Source organism: Hypanus sabinus, chromosome 12 (assembly GCF_030144855.1).
Source record: "Hypanus sabinus isolate sHypSab1 chromosome 12, sHypSab1.hap1, whole genome shotgun sequence".
Classification (NCBI taxonomy): domain Eukaryota; kingdom Metazoa; phylum Chordata; class Chondrichthyes; order Myliobatiformes; family Dasyatidae; genus Hypanus; species Hypanus sabinus.
This window is the reverse complement of record NC_082717.1, coordinates 1,680,172-1,702,981: the sequence shown is the minus strand read 5'-3', so window position 1 is coordinate 1,702,981 and position 22,810 is coordinate 1,680,172. Positions and strand designations below refer to the sequence as shown.

Sequence of the window (22,810 nt, the reverse complement as noted above, 5' to 3'; positions counted from 1 at the left end):
ACACTGCTAGGGTTTTCCACAGTGAAGGCTGATGCACCTTTCTGTACCTTCCTCATTTTTCCCAGAAATGCAAGCCATTGAGTTCTGCTGACATCCCTGCCAGCAGCTTCTTCCAATTTACTTCGGTCAACTCCTCTCGTACCACTGTAATTTCCTTTACTCCACTGAAATACTGCTAGATCAGATTTTACTTTCTCCCTATCAAATTTCAAGTTGAACACAATCATATTCTGATCACTCCCTCTTAACTTAAAGCTCCCTAATCACCTCTGGTTCATTACATACACCCAATCCAGAATAACTGATCCCCTAGTAGGCTCAACAACAAACTGCTCTAAAAGCCATCTTATAGGCATTCAACAAACTCCCTTAAGATTAATTTCCAACCTAATTTTCCCAATCGACCTGCATGTTGAAATCTCCCATGACTATCATAACATTGCCCTTTTGACAGCAGGGGTGCGATCCTGAGGCTTTATAAGGCACTGGTGAGGCCTCCTCTTGAGTATTGTGAACAGTTTTGGGCTCCTCGTCTAACAAAAGATGTGCTGGCATTGGAGAGGTCCACAAGGATGATTCTGAGAATGAAAAGGTTATCATATGAGGAATTTTTTGATAGCTCTGGTTCTGTACTCATTGGAATTTAGAAGGATGGGGGGGGGGGATCTGATTGAAACCATTCAAATGCTGAAAGGCTAAAACAGAGTAGATGTGTTTCCCATGGTGGGGGAGACTAGGACAGAAGGACACAGCCTCAGGATAGAAGAGAATCCATTTAAAACAGAAATGTTGAGAAATTTCTTTAACCAGAGGGTGGTGAATTTGTGGAATTTATTACCACAGACAGCTATGGAGGCCAGATCATTGGGTGTATTTAAGGCAGAGCTCGATAGGTTCTTGATTGGGTATGGCATCAAAGGTTACAGGGAGAAGGTGGGGAGTGGGGCTGAGGAGGGGGAAAAGGATCAGCCATGATTGAATAGAAGAGCAGACAAATGGCCAAATGCTATAATTCTGCTCCTATGTTTTATGGTCTTATGGTCTTTTCTGTTTCCTGTTGGAAACTGTAGTTCACATCCCAGCTACTGTTGGGAGGCCTGTATATAGCTGCCATCAGGGTCCTTTAACCCTTGCAGTTTCTTTACTTCAGGTGCAACCCGTCACTTTTGAACAGGTCAGACCTCCCCAGAAGAGATCCCAATGATCCAAGAACCTGAAGCCCTGCCCCCTGCACCAGCTTTACAGCCACACATTAATTTGCCAAATCAGAAACAGGAGAAAATCTACAGATGCTGGAAATCAACATTTTGGACTAAGACCCTTTGACAGGAATCAGCCTGTCTCTACCCTCACTGACATGTGGCACAGGCAGCAATCCAGAAATTACTACCTGGGTGGTCCTGCTTCTCAGCTTTCTACGTAGCTCTCTAAATATTCTTATCAGGACCTCCTTGCTTTTTCTTCTTATGCCATTGGTATCAATATGCTGCTGCTCTCCTTCCCTCTCTAAAATGTTGTGGACGCATCCAAAACATCTCTGACACTGGCACTTAGGAGGCAACATACTATCAAGGTGTCCTGTTCACGTCCACAGAATGAACTGTCTGTTAACCTGACTGCTGAGTCCCCATCACTACCGCTCCCTTCTTCTCTCTTTCCCTTCTGTACCACAGACCCATGCTCAGTGCCTGTAACCTGGTCTCTGTGGCATTCTCTTGGAAGGTCATTCCCCACAACAGTATTCAAAGTGAGGGGGCGCTCTGCACTAACTACCTATTCAGATTTCCATTTCTCCTGACGGTCACCCAGCTACTCGCCTCCTGTGACTTTGGAGTGACTACATCCCTGTAACTCTAATTGATTATCTACTCACTCTTCCATACACGCCGAAAATCCCTAACCTGGTCTTCAAGGAGCTGCAGCCGGATGCCCTTCAGGCAGATGTAGTTCCTTGGGAGGCTCTGGTTCTCTCAGGACTCCAGCATCTGGCATGAAAAACACACAACAGCCATTTGCTATACACTTTACTAGGTAAGAGAAAACAAAAAGGGAACCTTAACAGAAGCTTCCCAAGAGCTAACGCCTCTTTCCAGCAGAAGCCTCCTTTGAGCCAAACCCTAACACTCCTTCTCTCACCACTGGCCTACTCCCAACAATGGTCACCTCGCTTGACCCTTCTGTACTTTTAAACAGGTGTCATTGTCGTGCGAGAAACCTCATCACTATGGCCTGCTCCTACAGTTGATCAGGCCATTGGAATATGACAGGCAAGATTTTTCCTTAAGGAAACAATGCTGACTACAGCCTATTTTATCTTGTGCCTCCAAGTACTCTGACACTTTATCCTTAATAATCAACTCTAAAATCTTCCCAACCACTGAGGTCAGACTAACTGGCCTATGGTTTCCTTTCTTCTGCCTCTCTTCCTTGTTGAAGAGTGGAGTGACATTTGCAATATTCCAGTCTTCCGGAACCATTCCAGACCTAGTGATTCTTGAAAGATCATTACTAATGCCTCCACAATCTCCTCAGCCACCTCTTTCAGAACTCTGGGGTGTACTTCATCTGTTCCAGGTGACTTCAGACCTTTCAGTTTCCCAAGAACCTTCTGTCTAGTTATGGTAACTTCACACACTTCATGATTCCTGAACCATTATGCCAGTGTCTTACACGGTGCAGACCGATGTAAAGTTGTTAGTCAGTTCATCTGCTATTTCGTTGACACCCATTACTACCTCCCCAGCATCATTTTCTAGGGATCCAGTATCCACGCTTGCCTTTCTTTTATGTATCTGAAGTATTCTCTTTAATATTATTACATGCTTACTTTCATATACCATCTTTACCTCTTTAATGACATCTTCAGTTGCCTTCTGTTGGTTTTTAAAAGCTTCCCATTCCTGTAACTTCCCACTAGTTTTTGGTCTATTCTATACCTTCTCTTTGGCTTTTATATTGGCTTTGACTTTTCTTGTTAGCCATGGCTGTGTCAATGACCAAAGAAAAAAGAACAATACAGCACAGTACTGGCCTTCGGCCCACAATGTTGTGCCGACCCTTAAACCCTGCCCCCCCCCCCCCCCATATAACCGTCCACCTTAAATTCCTCCATATACCTGTCTAGTAGTCTCTTAAATTTCACTAGTGTATCTGCCTCCACCACCGACTCAGGCAGTGCATTCCACGCACCAACCACTCTCTGAGTGAAATACCTTCCTCTAATATGCCCCTTGAACTTCCCTGTCCTTACCTTAAAGCCATGTCCTCTTGTACTGAGCAGTGGTGCCCTGAGGAAGAGGCCCTGGCTGTCCACTCGATCTATTCCTCTTAATATCCTGTATATCATGTCTCCTCTCATCCTCCTCCTCTCCAGAGAGTAAAGCCTGAGCTCCCTTAATCTCTGATTATAATGCATACTCTCAAAACTAGTTAGCACCCTGGTAAATCTCCTCTGTACCCTTTCCAATGCTTCCACATCCTTCCTATAGTGTGGCGACCAGAACTGGACACAGTACTCCAAGTGTGGCCTAACCAGAGTTTTATAGAGCTGCATCATTACCCCACAACTCTTAAGCTCTGTCCCTCGACTTATGAAAGCTAACACTCCATAAGCTTTCTTAACTACCCTATCTACCTATGAGGCAACTTTCAGGGATCTGTGGACATGTACCCCCAGATCCCTCTGTTCCTCCACACTACCAAGTATCCTGCCATTTACTTTGTACTCTGCCTTGGAGTTTGTCCTTCCAAAGTGTACCACCTCACACTTCTCTGGGTTGAACTCCATCTGCCACTTCTCAGCCCACTTCTGCATCCTATTAATGTCTCCCTGCAACCTTCAACAATCCTCAATACTATCCACAGCACCACCAACCTTTGTGTTGTCTGCAAACTTGCCAACCCACCCTTCTACCCCCACATCCAGGGCGTTAATAAAAATCACGAAAAGTAGAGGTCCCAGAACCGATCCTTGTGGGACACCATTAGTCACAACCCTCCTATCTGAATGTACTCCCTCCACCACGACCCTCTGCCTTCTGCAGGCAAGACAATTCTGAATCCACCTGGCCAAACTTCCCTAGATCCCATGCCTTCTGACTTTCTGAATCAGCCTACCATGTGGAACCTTGTCAAATGCCTTACTAAAATCCATGTAGATCACATCCACTGCACTACCATCATCTATATGCCTGGTCACTTCCTCAAAGAACTCTGTCAGGCTTGTTAGACACAATCTGCTTTTCATAATGCCATGCTGACTGTCCCTGATCAGACCATGATTCCGTAAATGCCCATAGATTCTATCTCTAAGAATCTTTTCCAACAGCTTTCCCACCACAGATGTAAAGCTCACTGGTCTGTAATTATCTGGACTATCCCTACTACCTTTTTTGAACAAGGGGATAACATTCACCTCCCTCCAATCCTCCAGTACCATTCCCATAGACAACGAGGGCATAAAGATCATAGCCAGAGGCTCAGCAATCTGTTCCCTCGCCTCGTGGAGCAGCCTGGGGAATATTCCGTCAGGCCCCGGGGACTTACCCGTCCTAATGTATTTTAACAACTCCAACACCTCTTCTCCCTTAATATCAATGTGTTCCAGAACATCAACCTCACTCATGTTGTCCTCAAGTTCTCTCTCAGTGGTGAATACTGAAGAGAAGTATTCATTGAGGACCTCGCTCACTTCCATAGCCTCCAGGCTCATCTTCCCACACTTATCTCTAATTGGTCCTATCTTCACTCCTGTCAAACTTTTGTTCTTCACATTATTGAAGAATGCCTTTGGGTTTTCCTTTACCCTACTCACCAAGGCCTTCTCATGCCCCCTTCTTTCTCTCCTCAGCCCCTTCTTAAGCTCCTTTCTTGCTCCCCTATATTCCTCAATAGACCCATCTGATCCTTGTTTCCTAAACCTTATATATGCTGCCTTCTTCCATCTGACTAGATTCTCCACCTCACTTGTCACCTTTAGAATACTTCTTCCTCTTTAAGCTGCATATAACCTGTGCCTTCCAAATGGCTTCCAGAAATTCCAGCCTTTGCTGCTCTGCCATTAACCCTGCCAGTGTTCTTTTCCAATCAATCTGGCCAACTTCTCTCTCATGCTTCTGTAACTCCCTTTCCTCCAATGTAATACTGGCACATCTGACTTTAGCTTCTCCTTCTCAGATTTCAGGGTGAATTCAATCATATTATGATCACTTGGCCAAAACAGTTCTTTTACCTTAAGCATCTGCATCTGCCTCCACAACCTCTCCACTAACTGTTCTGGCACTCTAGTTCCCATACCCCTGCAACTCTAGTTTAAACCCCACCGTGCAGCATTAACAAACCTTCCTGAAAGGATATTTGCCCTAATCCAGTTCAGATGCAAACTGTCACTTCTGTACAGTTCCCACCTTGACAAGAGCCCCATGATCCAAAAATCTTATGCCCTCCCTCCTACAGCAACTCCTTAGCCATGTATTAAACTGTATACAGTAATCTTTTTAGTTCGATTCTCACTAGCATATGGAATGGGGAGCAATCCAGAGATCACAACCCTGGAGGTCCTGCCCTCTAACATAGCACCTGGCTGGCTGGTGACGCAATGGACGCCGGAGTGAAGGCTCCTGAGTTCGAATCTAAGTTGGGACACCCCCGAGCACGCTTTCCATCTGTTCCGGGTTGAGAGTCGAGCTAGACACTCGGACTCATAAAAAGAAAACAAGGGTCGAGTCAGGAACGTTCATATAGTGACCCGGTTAATCCGAAAGGAGACCAATCCTGACACCACGCGCCAGACAAGAATGGCCGACTGTCTGGTGTGACATGCTAAAAAATCTTAGCACCTAACTCCCTGAACTTCCTTTGCAAAGGCTCATCACTCATCTGATCCATGTCATTGGTTCCACTGCTATACCTAATAAAGTGTCCACTGAGTGTGTATGGCTGGTTATCTTCACCCTTTTTAAAAACAGTATCTAAATTAATCATTCTGATGTACAATCATGGGTAATCTTTAATCCATATTGGGCACACCATGCAAATTGACTAGGCATTATAAATCTGATTAAACAATTTAGCTGTTAAGATCAAGGTCACCAGAAATCCATCTTGAACAGCAGCGACAGGGGACAGGTTAGCTGGACAGACTGGTGTTTCCCCGGTTATAGACATACACCAGTGTGGGATTATTGCATCCCTGGTCCCAGGGTGAAGGGAATCATTGAACAACAGCACCACATCTTAAGTGCTGGAACAATTCAGTAGGTCAGGCAGTATCTACAGAAATGAATCATTAATCAGTGTTCTGGGCCGAGACTCTTCATCAGCACTGAAAAACAAGGGGAAAGATGCCAGAATAGGAAGGTGAGCTCTCCTGCACATTACCAACCCCTGCTGCCCTCCTCCTTCCCTTTCTCCCATCGTCCACTCTCCTCTCTTGTTATGTTACTTCTTCTATGGCCCTTTGCCTTTTCCACCTATTATCTCCAAACAGCTGCAGTGATGTGAACTTCAAATTACAGCAGGAAATAGAAAAGACTTGCCATAAGGGAAGTGTTATGATAATTGTGGGGGATTTAACATGCGAGTGGATTGGGTCGGCACTAAATATCAAGAGAGAGAATTTGTAGAATGTTTTCGGGATGGCTTTTTAGAACAGCTTGTTGTTGAGCCCACTGGGGATTGGCTGTACTGGATTGGGTATTGTGTAACGAACCAGAGGTGATTAGAGCGATTGAGGTGAAGGAACCCTTAGGAGGCAGTGATCATAACACGATTAAGTTCACCGTGAAATTTGAGAAAGAGAAGTCGAAATCCAATGTGTCAGTATTTCAGTGGAGTAAAGGAAATTACAGTGGCATGAGAGAGGAACTGGCCAAGGTTGACTGGAAAGGGACACTAGCAGGAAGGACGGCAGAGCAGCAGTGGCTGGAGTTTATGCGAGAAGTGAGGAAGATGTGAGGCAGAAACATTCCAAAAAAGAAGAAATTTTCGAATGGAAAAATGATGCAACCGTGGCTGACAAGAGAAGCCAAAGCCAAAGTAAAAGCAAAGGAGAGGGCATACAAGGAAGCAAAAATTAGTGGGAAGACAGAGGATTGGGAAGTTTTTAAAAGTTTACAAAAGGAAACTAAGAAGGTCATTAAGAGGGAAAGATGAACTATGAAAGGAAGCTAGCAAATAATTTCAAAGAGGATACTAAATGATTTTTCAAGTATTTAAAGAGTAAAAGACAGGTGAGAGTAGATGTAGGACCAATAGAAAATGATGCTGGAGAAATTGTAATGGGAGATAAGGAGATGGCAGAGGAACTGAACGAGTAATTGTATCAGTCTTCACTGAGGAAGACATAAGCAATATGCGGACATTCAAGGGTGTCAGGGAAGAGAAATATGCGCAGTCACAACTACGACAGAGAAAGTACTCAGGAAGCTGAATAGTCTAAGGGTGGATAAATCTCCCAGACCAGATGGAATGCACCCTCGTGTTCTGAAGGAATTAGCTGTTGAGATTGCGGAGGCATTAGCAATGATCTTTCAAAAGTTCAATAGACTTTGGCATAGTTTTGGAGGACTGGAAGATTGCTAATGTCACTCGGCTATTTAAGAAGGGGGCAAGGAAACAAAAAGGAAATTTTAGACCTATTAGCTTGACACTGGTGGTTGGGAAGTTGGTGGAGTCGATTGTCAAGGATGAGTTTACGGAGTACCTGGAGGTATATGACAAGATAGGCAGAACTCAGCATGGTTTCCTTAAAGGAAAATCCTGCCTGACAAACCGTTTGCAATTTTTTGAGGAAATTGCAAGTAGGCTAGACAAGGGAGATATAGTGGATGTTGTGTATTTGTATTTTCAGAAGGCCTTTGACAAGGTGCTGCACATGAGGCTGTTAAACAAGATAAAAGCCCATGGAATTACGGGAAGGTTACATACATGGATAGAGCTTTGGCTGATTGGCAGGAAACAGAGAGTGGGAATAAAGGGATCCCATTCTGGTTGGCTGCTGGTTACCAGTGGTATTCCACAGGGGTCCGTGTTGGTGGTGCTTCTTTTTATGTTGTATATCAACGATTTGGATTATGGAATAGATGGCTTTTTGGCTAAGTTTGCTGATGATACAAAGATAGGTGGAGGGGCCAGTAGTGCTGAGGAAACAGAGAGTCTGCAGAGAGACTTGGATTGATTGGGAGAATGGGCAAAGAAGTGGCAAATGAAATACAATGTTGGAAAGTGTATGGTCATGCACTTTGGTAGAAGAAATAAACAGGCAGACTATTATTTAAATGGGGAGAGAATTCGAAGTTCTGAGATGCAACAGGACTTGGGAGTCCTCGTGCAGGACAGGTTCTGTCGGTGGTGAAGAAGGCAAATGCAATGTTGGCATTCATTTCTAGAGGAAGTGAATGAGATATGGGGCCCAAAACTGTTAACACTACTCCAACTGAGACCTTAGTGTCTTACAAAGCCTGAGCAGTAACACCTTGCTTTTATATTCTATTCCCTTGAAATAAATGTCAACATTGCATTTGCCTTCTTTACTACAGACTTGCCCTGTAAATTAACCTTCTGGGAGTCTTGCACATGAATTCCTACATCCCTCTGCACCTCTACTGTTTGAACGTTCTCCTGATTTTGATAATAGTCTGCACTATTGTTCCTTTTACCAAAATGCATTGTCATTCATTTCCCAACATTGGGGACATGATGATGTAATTACGTGATTTTTTTTGCCTTGCTTTATGTACAGTGTTTGGAGGACAATCAGGAGTTTGTTACGGTTTCCCTTCAACTTGAAACACCTCATGATATTTTACTTGCATAAAACTACATTGTTGACTCCGATGCTCTGGGATAATTCTAGAGTTTTTGAACATGTCAGCTAAGGCATTTGCTTTGAAACTGCCAGAGTTTCGGCAGCGAAATGCCCTTGCCTGGTTTGTACAAGCCAATTGCTGTGAGCAATAATTGCAGACCATACCAGATGTTATCCTGTAGTAGTGTCGCTAAATAGTTCCACGACTGCGAGTGTTGTGAGTCTGCTTGAACACTCACTGAAGACGATAAATACTGATGGCTGAAAACTCACCTTTGACATTCATTTGGACAATCCGAGTCTGAACAAGCCAAACAGTTGCTGTCCCTGCCCAGTTTGGGTGATGCTTGGCCTTCGGAACAAATGGATCACCTGCCGTCTCTACTGGGAAAAAAAAATAATTTTTATATAATTCTTTATGTGGCATTGATCATGTGGATAGTCAGGGGCTTTTTCCCAGGGCTGAACTGGCTAACGTGAGAGGGCACAGTTTTAAGGTGCTTGGAAGTAGGTACAGAGGAGATATCAGGGTAAGTTTTTTACGCAGAGAGTGGTGAGTGCATGAAATAGGCTGCCGGCAGCATTGGTTTTCGCGGATACCATAGGGTCTTTCAAGAGACTCCTGGATAGATACATGGAGCTTAGAAAAATAGAGGGCTATTGGTAACCCTAGGTAATTTCTAAAGGCCCCCTTTATTACAACTCTTTGCCTCCTGTCAATCAGCCTCTGCTTTATCCTTGCTAGAATGTTTCCTGTAATACCATGAGCTCGAGGCTTATTAAGCAGCCTCATGTGTGGCACCTTGTCAAAGGCCTTCTGAAGTGAAGGAGGAAGATTGAAAATCTGGACCTGTTGGTCTGCTTTGTCGGATGTGTTCTTTCATTCTATTTTGTTTCTTGTATTTCTTGTGATTTACTGCAAGAAAAGGAACCTAAGGGTTGTGCATACTGACTTATACGTACTTTGATAATACATTTGCTTTGATCTTTATAGTTTGTTTAATTAATTAAAAACAGAAGGAATAAAAGGCTCGGCATCAGGTTGGCGGGCTGTGGTTAGTGGGGACTTCACAGATCAGATCTCTGCACCAAGCTCTTCAGTGAACCAAATAAAAAGTTCCCATGTTTGTGGATGAGACAAAAAGTACTAGAGTATTTTCGTCCTGGACGATTGTGTCCTGGTCATTAGTGTTCCTGGACTTTTGCATCCTTTTTTTTTCGTTCCGGTCATTTGCATCCCACCATACATCTAATCAATTAGGGTAATTGTAGGCAAATGAGGGGGGCCTTATTTGCGACTGAGCTACTTATAAACAACCCCCCACATTTCCTGTTACAATTTGGCTTTAAATTTACATTTTTTTCAGAAACTAAGCTATGTCACAGTTCTTGAAATCAAGCAAAACTGGAAACATACTTAGTGAAGACGGAAATTATATATATAACTATCATAAGAAAAATGCTGTGGGCATGAAAACTTACTGGGGATGTGTGGTACAATCCTGCAAAACAAAAGTTCATACCAAGAGGATATAACAACAAAATGATTAATGGCCATGGTTCTTCTGCTGCTGCAACTAAAGCAAAAGAATCGATTTTAGAGCTGAAAGAAACTGTGATATCCTCACAAAAACCAAAAAGACTTCTCATTGGAATAGCTTTGTCAAAACTTGGTCACCAAATTACAGGAAGGATATTAATAAGGTTGAAAGAGTGCAGAGAAGGTTTACAAGGATGTTGCCGGGACTTGAGAAACTGAGTTACAGAGAAAGGTTGAATAGGTTAGGACTTTATTCCCTGGAGCGTAGGAGAATGAGGGGTGATTTGATAGAGGTGTATAAAATTATGATGGGTATAGATAGAGTGAATGCAAGCAGGCTTTTTCCACTGAGGCGTGGGGAGAAAAAAACCAGAGGTCATGGGTTAAGGGTGAAGGGGGAAAAGTTTAAAGGGAACATTGGGGGGAGTTTTTTTCACACAGGGAGTGGTGGGAGTGTGGAATGAGCTGCCAGATGAAGTGGTAAATGTGGGCTCACTTTTAACATTTAAGAAAAACTTGGATGAGAGGTTTGTGGAGGGATACGGTCCAGGTGCAGGTCAGTGGGACTAGGCAGAAAAATTGTCTGGCACAGCCAAGAGGGCCAAAAAATCTGTTTCTGCGCTGTAACGTTCTATGGTTCTTTAATGAAATCATTTCATTTTCACTCCTGGCTGTTTCTGGCATGTGGCTTGAATGCTTGAAACTGCAGTGAGCAAAACAGTTCTGAGGCAACACAAACACACGCAAAATTCTGAAGGAACTCAGCAGACAAGGCAACATCTATGGAAAAGAGCTTTGGACCAAGACCCTTCATCATGATGAAAGATCTTGGCCTGAAACGTCAACTGTTTACTTGTTTCCATGAGGGTATTGGCTGAAATATTGACTATTTTTTTCCATAGATGCTGCCTGGCCTGCTGAGTTCCTCCAACATTCTATGTATGTTGCTTGGGATTTTCGGCATCTGCAGATTTTCTTATAACCATATAACAATTACAGCACGGAAACAGGCCATCTCAGCCCTTCTAGTCCATGTCAAACACTTACTCTCACCTAGTCCCACTGACCCGCACTCAGCGCATCATCCTCCATTCCTTTCCTGTCCATATACCTATCCAATTTTACTTTAAATGACAATACTGAACCTACCTCTACCACTTCTACTGGAAGCTCGTTCCACACAGTTACTACTCTCTGAGTAAAGAAATTCCCCCTTGTGTTACACCTAAACTTTTGCCCCTTAACTCTAAACTCATGTCCTCTTGTTTGAATCTCCCCTACTCTCAATGGAAAAAGCCTATCCACGTCAACTCTATCTATTTCCCTAATAATTTTAAATACCTCTATCAAGTCCCCCCTCAACCTTCTATGCTCCAAAGAATGAAGACCCAATTTGTTCAACCTTTCCCTGTAACTTAGGTGCTGAAGCCCAGGTAACATTCTAGTAAATCTTCTCTCTACTCTCTCTATTTTGTTGACATTTTTCCTATAATTCGGTGTTTTATAATTCTTATGTTTGTAAGACAGTTCTGAATTGTCTTATTGTTTATTTCTTGCCACTATCAATGACAAAACTCACAGCTTTTTGAACACAAACATATAGAACTGACACTTTTTAAAAACTGTTCACTCTAAGTGCTCTGTAGCATCTGATGGCCACATAAGTGCACTGAAGTTAGTTAGAACCTGTTCGGCAACAACTCCTGCCCCATTTAAGTGGCATACTGTACTGAATAAACAAAGGGAATCCTGGCAACTTTCTTGATTAGCTTTTGTTCTTTAAAAGTTGTCCCAAATAAGCAGCTGCCATGATTATTGACGACCCAGTTAACTGGAATCCACTGTAAGTGGAGAAGCTCGGTATTGCTCAATAGCCTCTACCTAACCCGTACTCTGAGGGTATTTTATCTCAATAGCCTCTATCTAACCCGTACTCTGAGGGCATTTTATCTCAATAGCCCCTATCTAACCCGTACTCTGAGGGTATTTTATCTCAATAGCCCCTATCTAACCCGTACTCTGAGGGCATTTTATCTCAATAGCCTCTATCTAACCTGTACTCTGAGGGTATTTTATCTCAGTATCCTCTATCTAACCCGTATTCTGAGGGTATTTTATCTCAGTATCCTCTATCTAACCTGTACTCTGAGGGTATTTTATCTCAATAGCCTCTATCTAACCTGTACTCTGAGGGTATTTTATCTCAATAGCCTCTATCTAACCTGTACTCTGAGGGTATTTTATCTCAATAGCCCCTATCTAACCCATACTCTGAGGGTATTTTATCTCAATAGCCCCTATCTAACCCGTATTCTGAGGGTATTTTATCTCAATAGCCCCTATCTAACCTGTACTCTGAGGGTATTTTATCTCAATAGCCCCTATCTAACCTGTACTCTGAGGGCATTTTATCTCCGTGTCAACCTAGTCTCACATGCTGAATATCTCAGTATCTCACGTGAACTAGATGCACCCTCCACCTGCAGTTAGGGTGAGGGTCAGGGAGGAAAAGAGTAAGGTTGCTATTAATCCTCTTCAACCATCCACTCTCCTGTCTCCTGCAGTCACAGCATTCCCATCTGGTTATACAGCAGCTGGTAGGACATCTGGATGCCAACAGTAAGAGTGCTGCTAAAGTGCGCACTGGCATTGTGGAGGTACTGTCCGAGTCAGCAGTGATTGCAGCAGGAGGCTCTGTAGGTGGGTATGAAGCTTCTCTCCTTCCTCATTCCACTTCTATGCACCATTTTTGTTTTTATGTTGATGGCCAATGGTGGATTATTCCTCCCAGGTCAGAAATTCATAATAGAGGTCACTCAACCAATCCGAAAATTATGTGATTAACCCCGTCTTTCTGCTCCTGATCGCTAAATACACCTACACCTGCTCTCTAATCTAATTGCCATCTAAGGCAATGAATTCCACAGATTCACCACCCTCTGGCTAAAGAAATCCCTCCTCATCTCTGCTGTACATGCATATCCCTCTGTTCTGAGGCTGTGCCTTCTGGTCCTAGACTCACCCACTATAGGAAACAACCTCTCCACATCCACTCTATTGAGGCCTTTCAATACTTAAGAGGTTTCAATGAGATCCCTACGTCATTCTCCTAAACTCCAGTGAGTACAGGCCCAGAGCCATCAAAGCTTTTCATTTCTATGGTCATTCTCGCGAGCCTCCTTTGGACCTTCTCCAGTGCCAGCATATCCTTTCTGGTCCTGCTTGATTCCCTCCTCAGGACCCACAGTGCTGGAGGTGTTCAACACACTTCTCCGACACCTGCGCCTCAGCATTGACTATGAAGTGACAGGCAAGTGTGGTTCCATCACTAACGTCAGCAACCAGATCATCAAGGAGCATGAAGAGCGGCTGTTTCAGGAGGCTGTCATCAAGACCATCGGTGAGTGAGGTGCCGGGATGTGTGGCGTGCCTGGCCAGGTCGTTCCCGATCTCCAGCTTGAGCTGTTGCTTTGGAATGAACTTTGGTTCTGTATATTGACCCCCCCGCCCCACCCCAGGGGAGTGCAGCCAACACCTAGAGGATAGACGGGGAAGGAGAACAAAGATAGGGCAGTCCAAAGGCAAAATAAATCAGATGTTGTAGATCTGAAATAACATCAGAAAATTATGTACACCACATACTCTTCAGGCAGGATTATGCCAAACTAATTCAACCAATTCTTCTCCTTCTTAAGCCTGTCACTCTCACTGGGGTAGAGGCTGCTCACTAGAGTCCTCTGTCCCAGGCCAGTCTTTCAAGTTATTCCCGGGTGTAGAACATCTTCGAAAGTCCTAATTCATCTAATCAAGGGTTTCCCAATCTGGGGTCTGCTGAGCCTTTGGTTAACGGTAAAGCTTCATGGTGTAAAGAAGATTTCCCTACACAATGACCACATCATTCCCTTCTCTGAATATTCATGTACCTATCATGAGTCTTTGAAACAGTCCTACGCTATCTACCTCTGCCATCACCCCTGGCAGTGCATACCATCACTCTGAACAAAAAAAACTTGCCTCATACATCTCCTTTATACTTTCCCCTTATTGCCTTAAATACATTCCTGCTAGTACTAGGCATTTCAATCCTGGAAAAAAGGATATTGGCTGCTTATCTATGCCTCGTATAATTTTGTAAACTTCTAACCTATATGCTAATCAATCTGCCACTTCTCTGCCTGTATCTGTATCTATATCTCGCTTCATCCTTTGACAACCTTCCTCATGATCCACAAAGTCATAAATTCCTGCTGTCATCCACAAACTTAATAATTCGCCAGCCTATGTTTTCATGCACATGGTTGCTGTATTTTACCAGATACAGAGTTGCATTTTTCTTTGTGCCACCAGCTGTGGTACAAAAACACGGGGCCAGTACCGATGGGTTAGTACAGGAGGCAGTTTCAGGTTTCTGATTCTGGGGGAAGGCTGGTGTCTTGATCTCTGGGTCCATTCTGTGCACTGGTTTGTTTACTGACCAAGACTGCGAGGCTCACCAATTACTTCAATACCACTATTTAGTGGTGAGGCTGAAGAGAGCTGGACTATGCAGATCTGTAGTCGCATCATTCTATAAATGCGCAGTAGAGAACATACTGACTTGCTGTATCCCTGCATGGTACGGAAACTGCACTGGGGTGGAAAGAAGGTTCTACAACAGGTACTCAAAACTACCCAACACATCACTGGCAACTGCCTGTATCAAGGATGTGTATACAGAAAGATGTTGGAACAGGCGAGTAACATCATGAAGGATCCCTCCCATCCCTGCTCATGGACTGTTAGTCCCCAACCCATCAAGGAGGAGCATCCATACCAGGACCACCAGCCAAAACTGCTACTTGCCCCATGTAATAAGACTGATCAACACTTACACCCACTAACCCAGCCTCCACATCCCAGTCATCACTACTTTCTCATTTCCTGTTAGTCACCTTAACGACAGATAGTCAATCTTTATGGACATACGATCAACCTAATAAGCTATAATATATATTTAATTATTGTGTTCTTTATCATATTGTTAATTTTTGTGCTGCATCAAATCCAGTGTAACAATTATTTTGAAGTCCTTTACATTTGTGTATGGAAATTACATTAAACAATCTTGAATCTTATCTCTGCTTGTGAATTCCCATTTCTCTTTAGGTGCTTTTGCCAATACTTTGCCTGCTTATCAAAGGTCAGAAGTCATGCTGTTCATCATGGGGAAGGTCCCACTACCTGTGGTTCACCAGGCCTTGGGCCTGCAAACACTAAGGTGAGCAATTTAACTGCCAAACTTATTCTAATCTGTGCCCCTCCACTGTGCTCTAATTTGGAGCATTGTCTGCAGTTCTGGTCACCTAACTACAGGAAAGATATCAATAATATCAACTTCTGACCAACGGCCTATCAGAGATTTGAAGCTTGAGAAGCTGTAGCTCACTCAGGTTCACTGATTTAGAAGGCAGCGACTTGTGGCGATTCAGAGTTTTGAGCAGTGGCCAATCAGCAATCGGAATTGATTGGCAAGAATAAGGCAAGAGCCAGCGGAGTGGCCATCGTTGGATGGACATATTTAGAGCGGGGATTTAGATCTTTGAGGCTTCAGTGAAAGGAGGAAAAAAGCTGTAGGTACTTTTTTCACCACAATTTATTCATTGTTTCTCCTTCTTTACATCAACAGGTACATTTAATGTCAGAGAAATGTATACAATATACATCCTGAAATTCTTTTTCTTTGCAAACATCCACGAAAACAGAGGATTGGCCCAAAGAATGAATGACAGTTAAATGTTAGAAACCCAAAGCCCCCCCCCAACTCCCCCCTCCCACACACAACACACAGACAGACATACTTTATTGATCCCGAGAGAAATTGGGTTTCGTTACAGCCGCACCAACCAAGAATAGTGAAGAAATATAACAAAGTAAAACTATAAACAATTAAATAATAAGTTAATCATGCCGAGTGAAAATAAGTCCAGGACCAGCCTGTTGGCTCAGGGTGTCTGACACTCCGAGGGAGGAGTTGTAAAGTTTGATGGCCACAGGCAGGAATGACTTCCTATGATGCTCAGTGTTGCACCTTGGTGGAATGAGTCTCTGGCTGAATGTACTCCTGTGCCTAACCAGTACATTATGGAGTGGATGGGAGTCATTGTCCAAGATGGCATGCAACTTGGACAGCATCCTCTTTTCAGACACCACTGTCAGAGAGTCCAGTTCCACCCCCACAACATCACTGGCCTTACGAATGAGTTTGTTGATTCTGTTGGTGTCTGCTACCCTCAGCCTGCTGCCCCAGCATACAACAGCAAACATGATAGCACTGGCCACCACAGCCTCGTAGAACATCCTCAGCATCGTCCGGCAGATGTTAAAGGACCTCAGTCTCCTCAGGAAGTAGAGACGGCTCTGACCCTTCTTGTAGACAGCCTCAGTGTTCGTTGACCAGTCCAGTTTATTGTCCATTCTGCAAGCATTGTCCATTGTAAGCAGCAGCAAAACAACGACCCCCCCTCCCCCCCAGCAGAAAAACTATCAGCTCCCCTCACCGAGCATTCAAGCGTGCAGCAATAAAGACACACCCCAAAGACTACTCATTCACCCAGTATTCAACATACCACAGGCTCTCTCTCTCTCCCTAATAAGTTGAAAAGAGGTGTCCGCATTTCACAGTGAGAGGGGAGATATAACAAAACAACTGGCTGATTCAGTGTTAAAAGTCTGTTGCATTGCTTTTTCCGAGCTCTGTGCTGCTGGGCACATAGCCAACAGCTAGCCTGCTGCTTCCGATCTTCCTTGTTCTTATTTACTCAACTGACTGACATTTACTCAGTAGGGATGCTAGGTAGGATAGTGGAATGCTCTTTTTGTGGAATGTGGGAAGACAGGAAGACCTCAAGTGTTCCCGACGACTACAACTGTGAAAAATGCATCTAGCTGCAGCTTTTAACACTCAGTGTTAAGTAGTTGGAGCTAGAACTGTATGAAATCTGGATGTAACCCTGCACATGTTGATGGGAGAAGGCAGTTCAAATGGGTCAGCATGGATTAGATGGACTGAAGCTCCTGTTTCTGTGCTATAACTCTATGACTTATTCAAGAAGTAGATGGGTGATAGATAGGACATACAGAGAGGTAGTTACACCCAAGGTGCAGGACACAGGAAACTGGGTGACAGTCAGGAAGGGGAAAAGGGTTAAAGAGCCAGTGCAGAGTACCTCAGTGGCCATCCCCATCAACAAATGCAATGTCACTTTGGATACTGTTTGGGGAGGGGGGTATGACTTAGCAGAGGAAAGTCACAGGTCTCTGGCACTGAGTCTGGTTCTGTGACTCAAGAGGGAAGGGAGGAGAAGAGGCGACTTGTGATGATAGGGGATTTGTTAGTTAGGGGAACAGAAAGAAGATTCTTTGGATGAGAACAAGTTTCCCAGATGGTATATTGCCTCTGACATAGGTAGGAAGAGTGATGAGTTTCTCGGAGTGAGTTTAGGGAGTTAGGTGCTAAGATAAATGATAGGATCTCCAGAGTTTTGATCTTAGGATTGCTACGCATGCCACGTGCTAGTGAGGCCAGAAATGGGGGGATGATACAGTTTTACATGTGACTAAGGAATTGGTGTAGGAGGGAGGTCATCAGATTTTTGGATCATTGAGCTCTCTTCCATGGAAGGTGGAACCTGTACAGAAGAGATGGTTTGCACTTGAACTGGAAGGGGACTAATATCCTAGCAGGAAGGTTTGCTAGTGTTGCATGGGGTGGGGGTGGGGTTTAAATTAGAGTTGCACAGGAATGGGAAACAGAATGCTAAGACAGTTAGTGGAGAAGTTGTGAAGACAGATGTTGGTAAGACCTCAGAGAAAGTCAAGAATCAAAAGTTTGAGCATGGTGAGACACGACACAGTGGGAGGGATTAAAGGAGGAGGTATGGCGGACTAGTCAAGTAAAATATCACGGCAGTGCTCAGTCAGGATAAACTGGAGAACTCATCTATTGAGGCATTATGTGTGGAACTGAGGAATAAAAAAGATATGACAACATTAATGGGGCTATATTTCAGACCACCCAACAGTCTGAGAGATTTAGAGGAACACATTTGTAGAGAGATTGCAGACTGTTGCAAGAAACATAAGGTGTCCTGGTTCCGGTTGGCTGTTCCCCTTATAACACTCCGTTCTCCCTGATTATGCCCTAATTTCAGTCATTAGATTTCTAATTGCTGCTAATTTACTTAATTACAGTACACCTGGTTTTCATCAGAGACTGTGAAGTAAGTACGATGCGTCACCATCACAGTTTGCCAGTTGGTCTATTCTCATGTGATACTTCGTTCCCTTGTCCAATTAGAACTGTTAGTTCTAAGTTCAGCTCCAGTTTCAAGATAGTCCCTGTAAATCCCGTCTCCTTGTCAAGATTCCTCCGGTTTGCTGTTCTACATTCACATCTCCGACAGCATTCCCAACTCAGTCGACATGCCAGTGTCCTGCACTTGGGTTCCCCTTAGTCGCCCCGTGCAATATAAGGTTGTTATACTAGGTGATTTTAACTTCCCGTGTATTGACTAGGACTCCCATACTGTAAAAGGTCTAGATGGGATAGAGTTTGTCAAATGTGTCAGGAAAGTTTCCTTCAGCAGTACGTACAAGTGCCAACGAGAGAGTGTGCGAAACTTGATCTGTTATTGCAGAATATGACAGAGAGAAGTTTGTGTGGGGAATACTTAACATCCAGTGACCAGAAGCCATTAGTTTCAAGGTAAATATGCAAAAGGATAGGTCTGGTCTGTGGGGTGAGATTCTAAACTGACAAATGACCAATTTTGATGGTATCAGAAAAGATCTGGCACATGTGGATTGAGACAGGCTGTTTTCTGGCAAAGGTGTACTTGGTAAGAGAGAGGTCTTACAAACTGAAATTTTGAAATTCAGAAGGTTGTATGTGCCTTTCAGAATAAAAAGTAAAGACAAAAGGCTTAGGGAACCTTGGTTTTCAAGAGGTGTTGAGGCCCTGGTTAAGATAAAAAAAAAGGAGGTGCAAAGGAGGTACAGGCAGGTAGGATTAAATGAGGTATTTATGGAGTATAAGAAATGCAAAAGAACACTTAGAAAAAAATCAAAGGGCTAAAAGAAGGCATTAATTTGCTCTAACTGCCAAGGTACAGGAGAATTCTGAGGGATTCTACAGATATTTAAGAGGAAAAAGATTGCAAGGGACAAAATTGGTCCTCTGGAAGTGCAGAATGGTAATCCATGTGTGGACCCAAAAAGGATGGGAAAGATCTTAAAGGAATTTTTTGCATTTGTATTTACTTGAGAGATGGACACAGAGTCTACAGAAATGAGGGAAGGCCATCGACTTCAGTGACCCTATACAGATTACAGAAGAGGAGATGTATGCTGTCTTTAGGAAAATTAGGTTGAATAAATCCCCAGGGTCTCACAAGGTGATCCCATGGACTATCTAGGAGGCAAGTGCAGAAATTACAGAGGCCCAAGCAGAGATATTTAAATCATCCTTAGCAACAGGTGAGGTATCAGAGCATTGGAAGATAGCCAATGTTGTGCAGGTGTTTAAGAAAGGCTCCTAAATAAACCAGGAAATTACAGGCCAGTGAGGCTGACATCACTAGTGGGAAAATTTTTGTAAGGTATTCCAAGGGGCCAGATATATAAGTATTTGGATAGATGTGGTCTGATTAAGGATAGTCAATATGGCTTTGTACTTAGTAGGTCATGTCTAACCAATCTTATATAGTGTATCAAGGAAGTAACCAGGAAAGTGGATGAAGGCAAGGCAATGGATGTTGTCTACATGGACTTTAGTGAGGCATTTGACAGTGTCCCACATGGGAAGCTGGTCCACACGGTTCAGTCATTCGGCATTCAGGATAAGGTAGTAAAGTGGATAAGAAGCCAGAGAGTAGTAGTAGAGGGTTACCTCTCTGGTTGGAGGCCTGTCACTAGTGGTGTGCTGCAGGGATCAGTGCCAGGTCCACTGTTTGTCATCTATATCAACAATCTGGATGCTAATGTGGTGAACTGGATCAGCAAATTTGCAGATGGCACCAATATTTGGGGAGGGTAATGGACAGCAAGGAAGAGTATCAAAGCTTGTGGTGGGATCTGCTAGAAAAATAGGCTGAAAAATGGCAGAATGGAATTTAATTCAGACAAGTGTGAGGTGTTGCAGTTCAGTAGGACCAACCAGGGAAGGTGTCACACAGTGAATGGAAGCGCACGGAGGAGTGTGATAGAACAAAGGGATCTCAACTGCTTTCTCTGACATATATGCACCATGTACACAAAAAAGTGATCCCTTTTAAGTTAAAGGATGTTGCTGGGTCTGGAGGATCCGAGTTAGAGGGAAAGGTTGAATAGGTTCAGACATTCCTTAAAACGTAGAAGATTAAGGGAGATTTGATTGCGAGAGAGTGGAACGAGCTGCCAGCACAGGTGGTACATGTGAGCTTGATTTCATTGTGCAAGATAAGTTTGGATAGGTGCATGGATGGTAGGAGTATGAAAGGCTTAGTCCTGGTGCAGGTCAATGGGAGTAGGCAGTTTAAATGGTTAGAGATGTACCAGATGGGCTCAAGGGCCTGTATCTGTGCTATACTTTTCTATGACGCTCACATTGAAGGAATTCAGAGAAAAGGAATTCTGAAAAGGAATGCAAAGATCTTGCTAGGTCTTGAGGACCTGAATTTTACGGAAAGGTTGAATAGGTTCAAAGGATCACTTATTATCAAACATAGAAAATAGGTGCAGGAGTAGGCCATTCAGCCCTTCGAGCCTGCACCAACATTCAGTATGATCATGGCTGATTATCCAATTCAGAACCCTGTACCTGCCTTCTCTCCATACCCCCTGATCCCTTTAGCCACAAGGGCCATATCTAACTCCCTCTTAAATATAGCCAATGAATTGGCCTCAACTGTTTCCTGTGGCAGAGAATTCCACAGATTCACCACTCGCTGTGATAAGAAGTTTCTCCTCACCTCGGTCCTAAAAGGCATCCCCTTTATCCTTAAACTGTGACCCCTCGTTCTGGACTTCCTTAACATCAGGAACAATCTTCCTGCATCTAGCCTGTCCAATCCCTTTAGAATTTTATACTTTTCAATAAGATCCCCCCTCAATCTTCTAAATTCCAGTGAGTATAAGCCTAGTTGACCCAGTATTTCTTCATATGGAAGTCCTGCCATCTCAGGAATCAATCTGGTGAACCTTCTTTGTACTCCCTCTATGGCAAGAATGTCTTTCCTCAGATTAGGGGACCAAAACTGCACACAATACTCCAGGTGTGGTCTCACCAAGGCCTTGTACAACTGCAGTAGAACCTCTCTGCTCCTGTACTCGAATCCTCTTGTAATGAATGCCAACATACCATTCACCTTTTTCACCACCTGCTGTATCTGCATGCCCACTTTCAATGACTGGTGTACAATGACATCTAGGTCTCGTTGCATATCCCCTTTTCCTAATCGGCCATCATTCAGATAATTATCTGTTTTCCTGTTCTTGCCACCAAAGTGGATAACCTCACATTTATCCACATTAAATTGCATCTGCCATGAATTTGCCCACTCACCTAACCTATCCAAGTCACCCTGCATCCTCTTAGCATCCTCCTCACAGCTAACACTGCTGCCCAGCTTCATGTCATCCGTAAACTTGGAGATGCTGTATTTAATTCCCTCATCTAAATCATTAATATATATTGTAAACAACTGGGGTCCCAGCACTGAGCCTTGCGGTACCCCACTAGTCACTGCCTGCCATTCTGAAAAGGTCCCGTTTATTCCCACTCTTTGCTTCCTGTCTGCCAACCAATTCTCTATCCACATCAATACCATACCCCCAATACTATGTGCTTTAAGTTTGCACACTAATCTCCTTTGTGGGACCTTGTCAAAAGCCTTTTGAAAGTCCAAATATACCATATCCACTGGTTCTCCCCTATCCACTCTACTAGTTACATCCTCAAAAAATTCTTTAAGATTTGTCAGACATGATTTTCCTTTCACAAATCCATGCTGACTTTGTCCAATGATTTCACCTCTTTCCAAATGTGCTGTTATCACATCTTTGATAACTGACTCTAGCATTTTCCCCACCACCGACGTCAGGCTAACCGGTCTATAATTCCCCGGTTTCTCTCTCCTTCCTTTTTTAAAAAGTGGGGTTACATTAGCTACCCTCCAATCCTCAGGAACTAATCCAGAATCTAAGGAGTTTTGAAAATTATCACTAATGCATCCACTATTACTTGGGCTACTTCCTTAAGCACTCTGGGATGCAGACCATCTGGCCCTGGGGATTTATCTGCCTTCAATCCCTTAAATTTACCTAACACCACTTCCCTACTAACATGTATTTCCCTCAGTTCCTCCATCTCACTAGACCCTCGGTCCCCTACTATTTCCGGAAGATTATTTGTGTCCTCCTTAGTGAAGACAGAACCAAAGTAGCTATTC

At 43.6% G+C, this 22,810-nt stretch overlaps 1 protein-coding gene across 1 annotated transcript in view; it reads left to right on the top strand.

Moving 5' to 3' along the window:
- Positions 1 to 22,810, top strand: part of LOC132402551 (protein EFR3 homolog B-like) — a 194,241-nt gene that overhangs the window by 99,301 nt on the left and 72,130 nt on the right. The window contains exons 10-12 of the mRNA XM_059985416.1: positions 12,911 to 13,046; positions 13,585 to 13,746; positions 15,492 to 15,603. Coding sequence (XP_059841399.1) covers positions 12,911 to 13,046; positions 13,585 to 13,746; positions 15,492 to 15,603 — 410 coding nt within the window. The remainder of the gene's footprint in view (positions 1 to 12,910; positions 13,047 to 13,584; positions 13,747 to 15,491; positions 15,604 to 22,810) is intronic.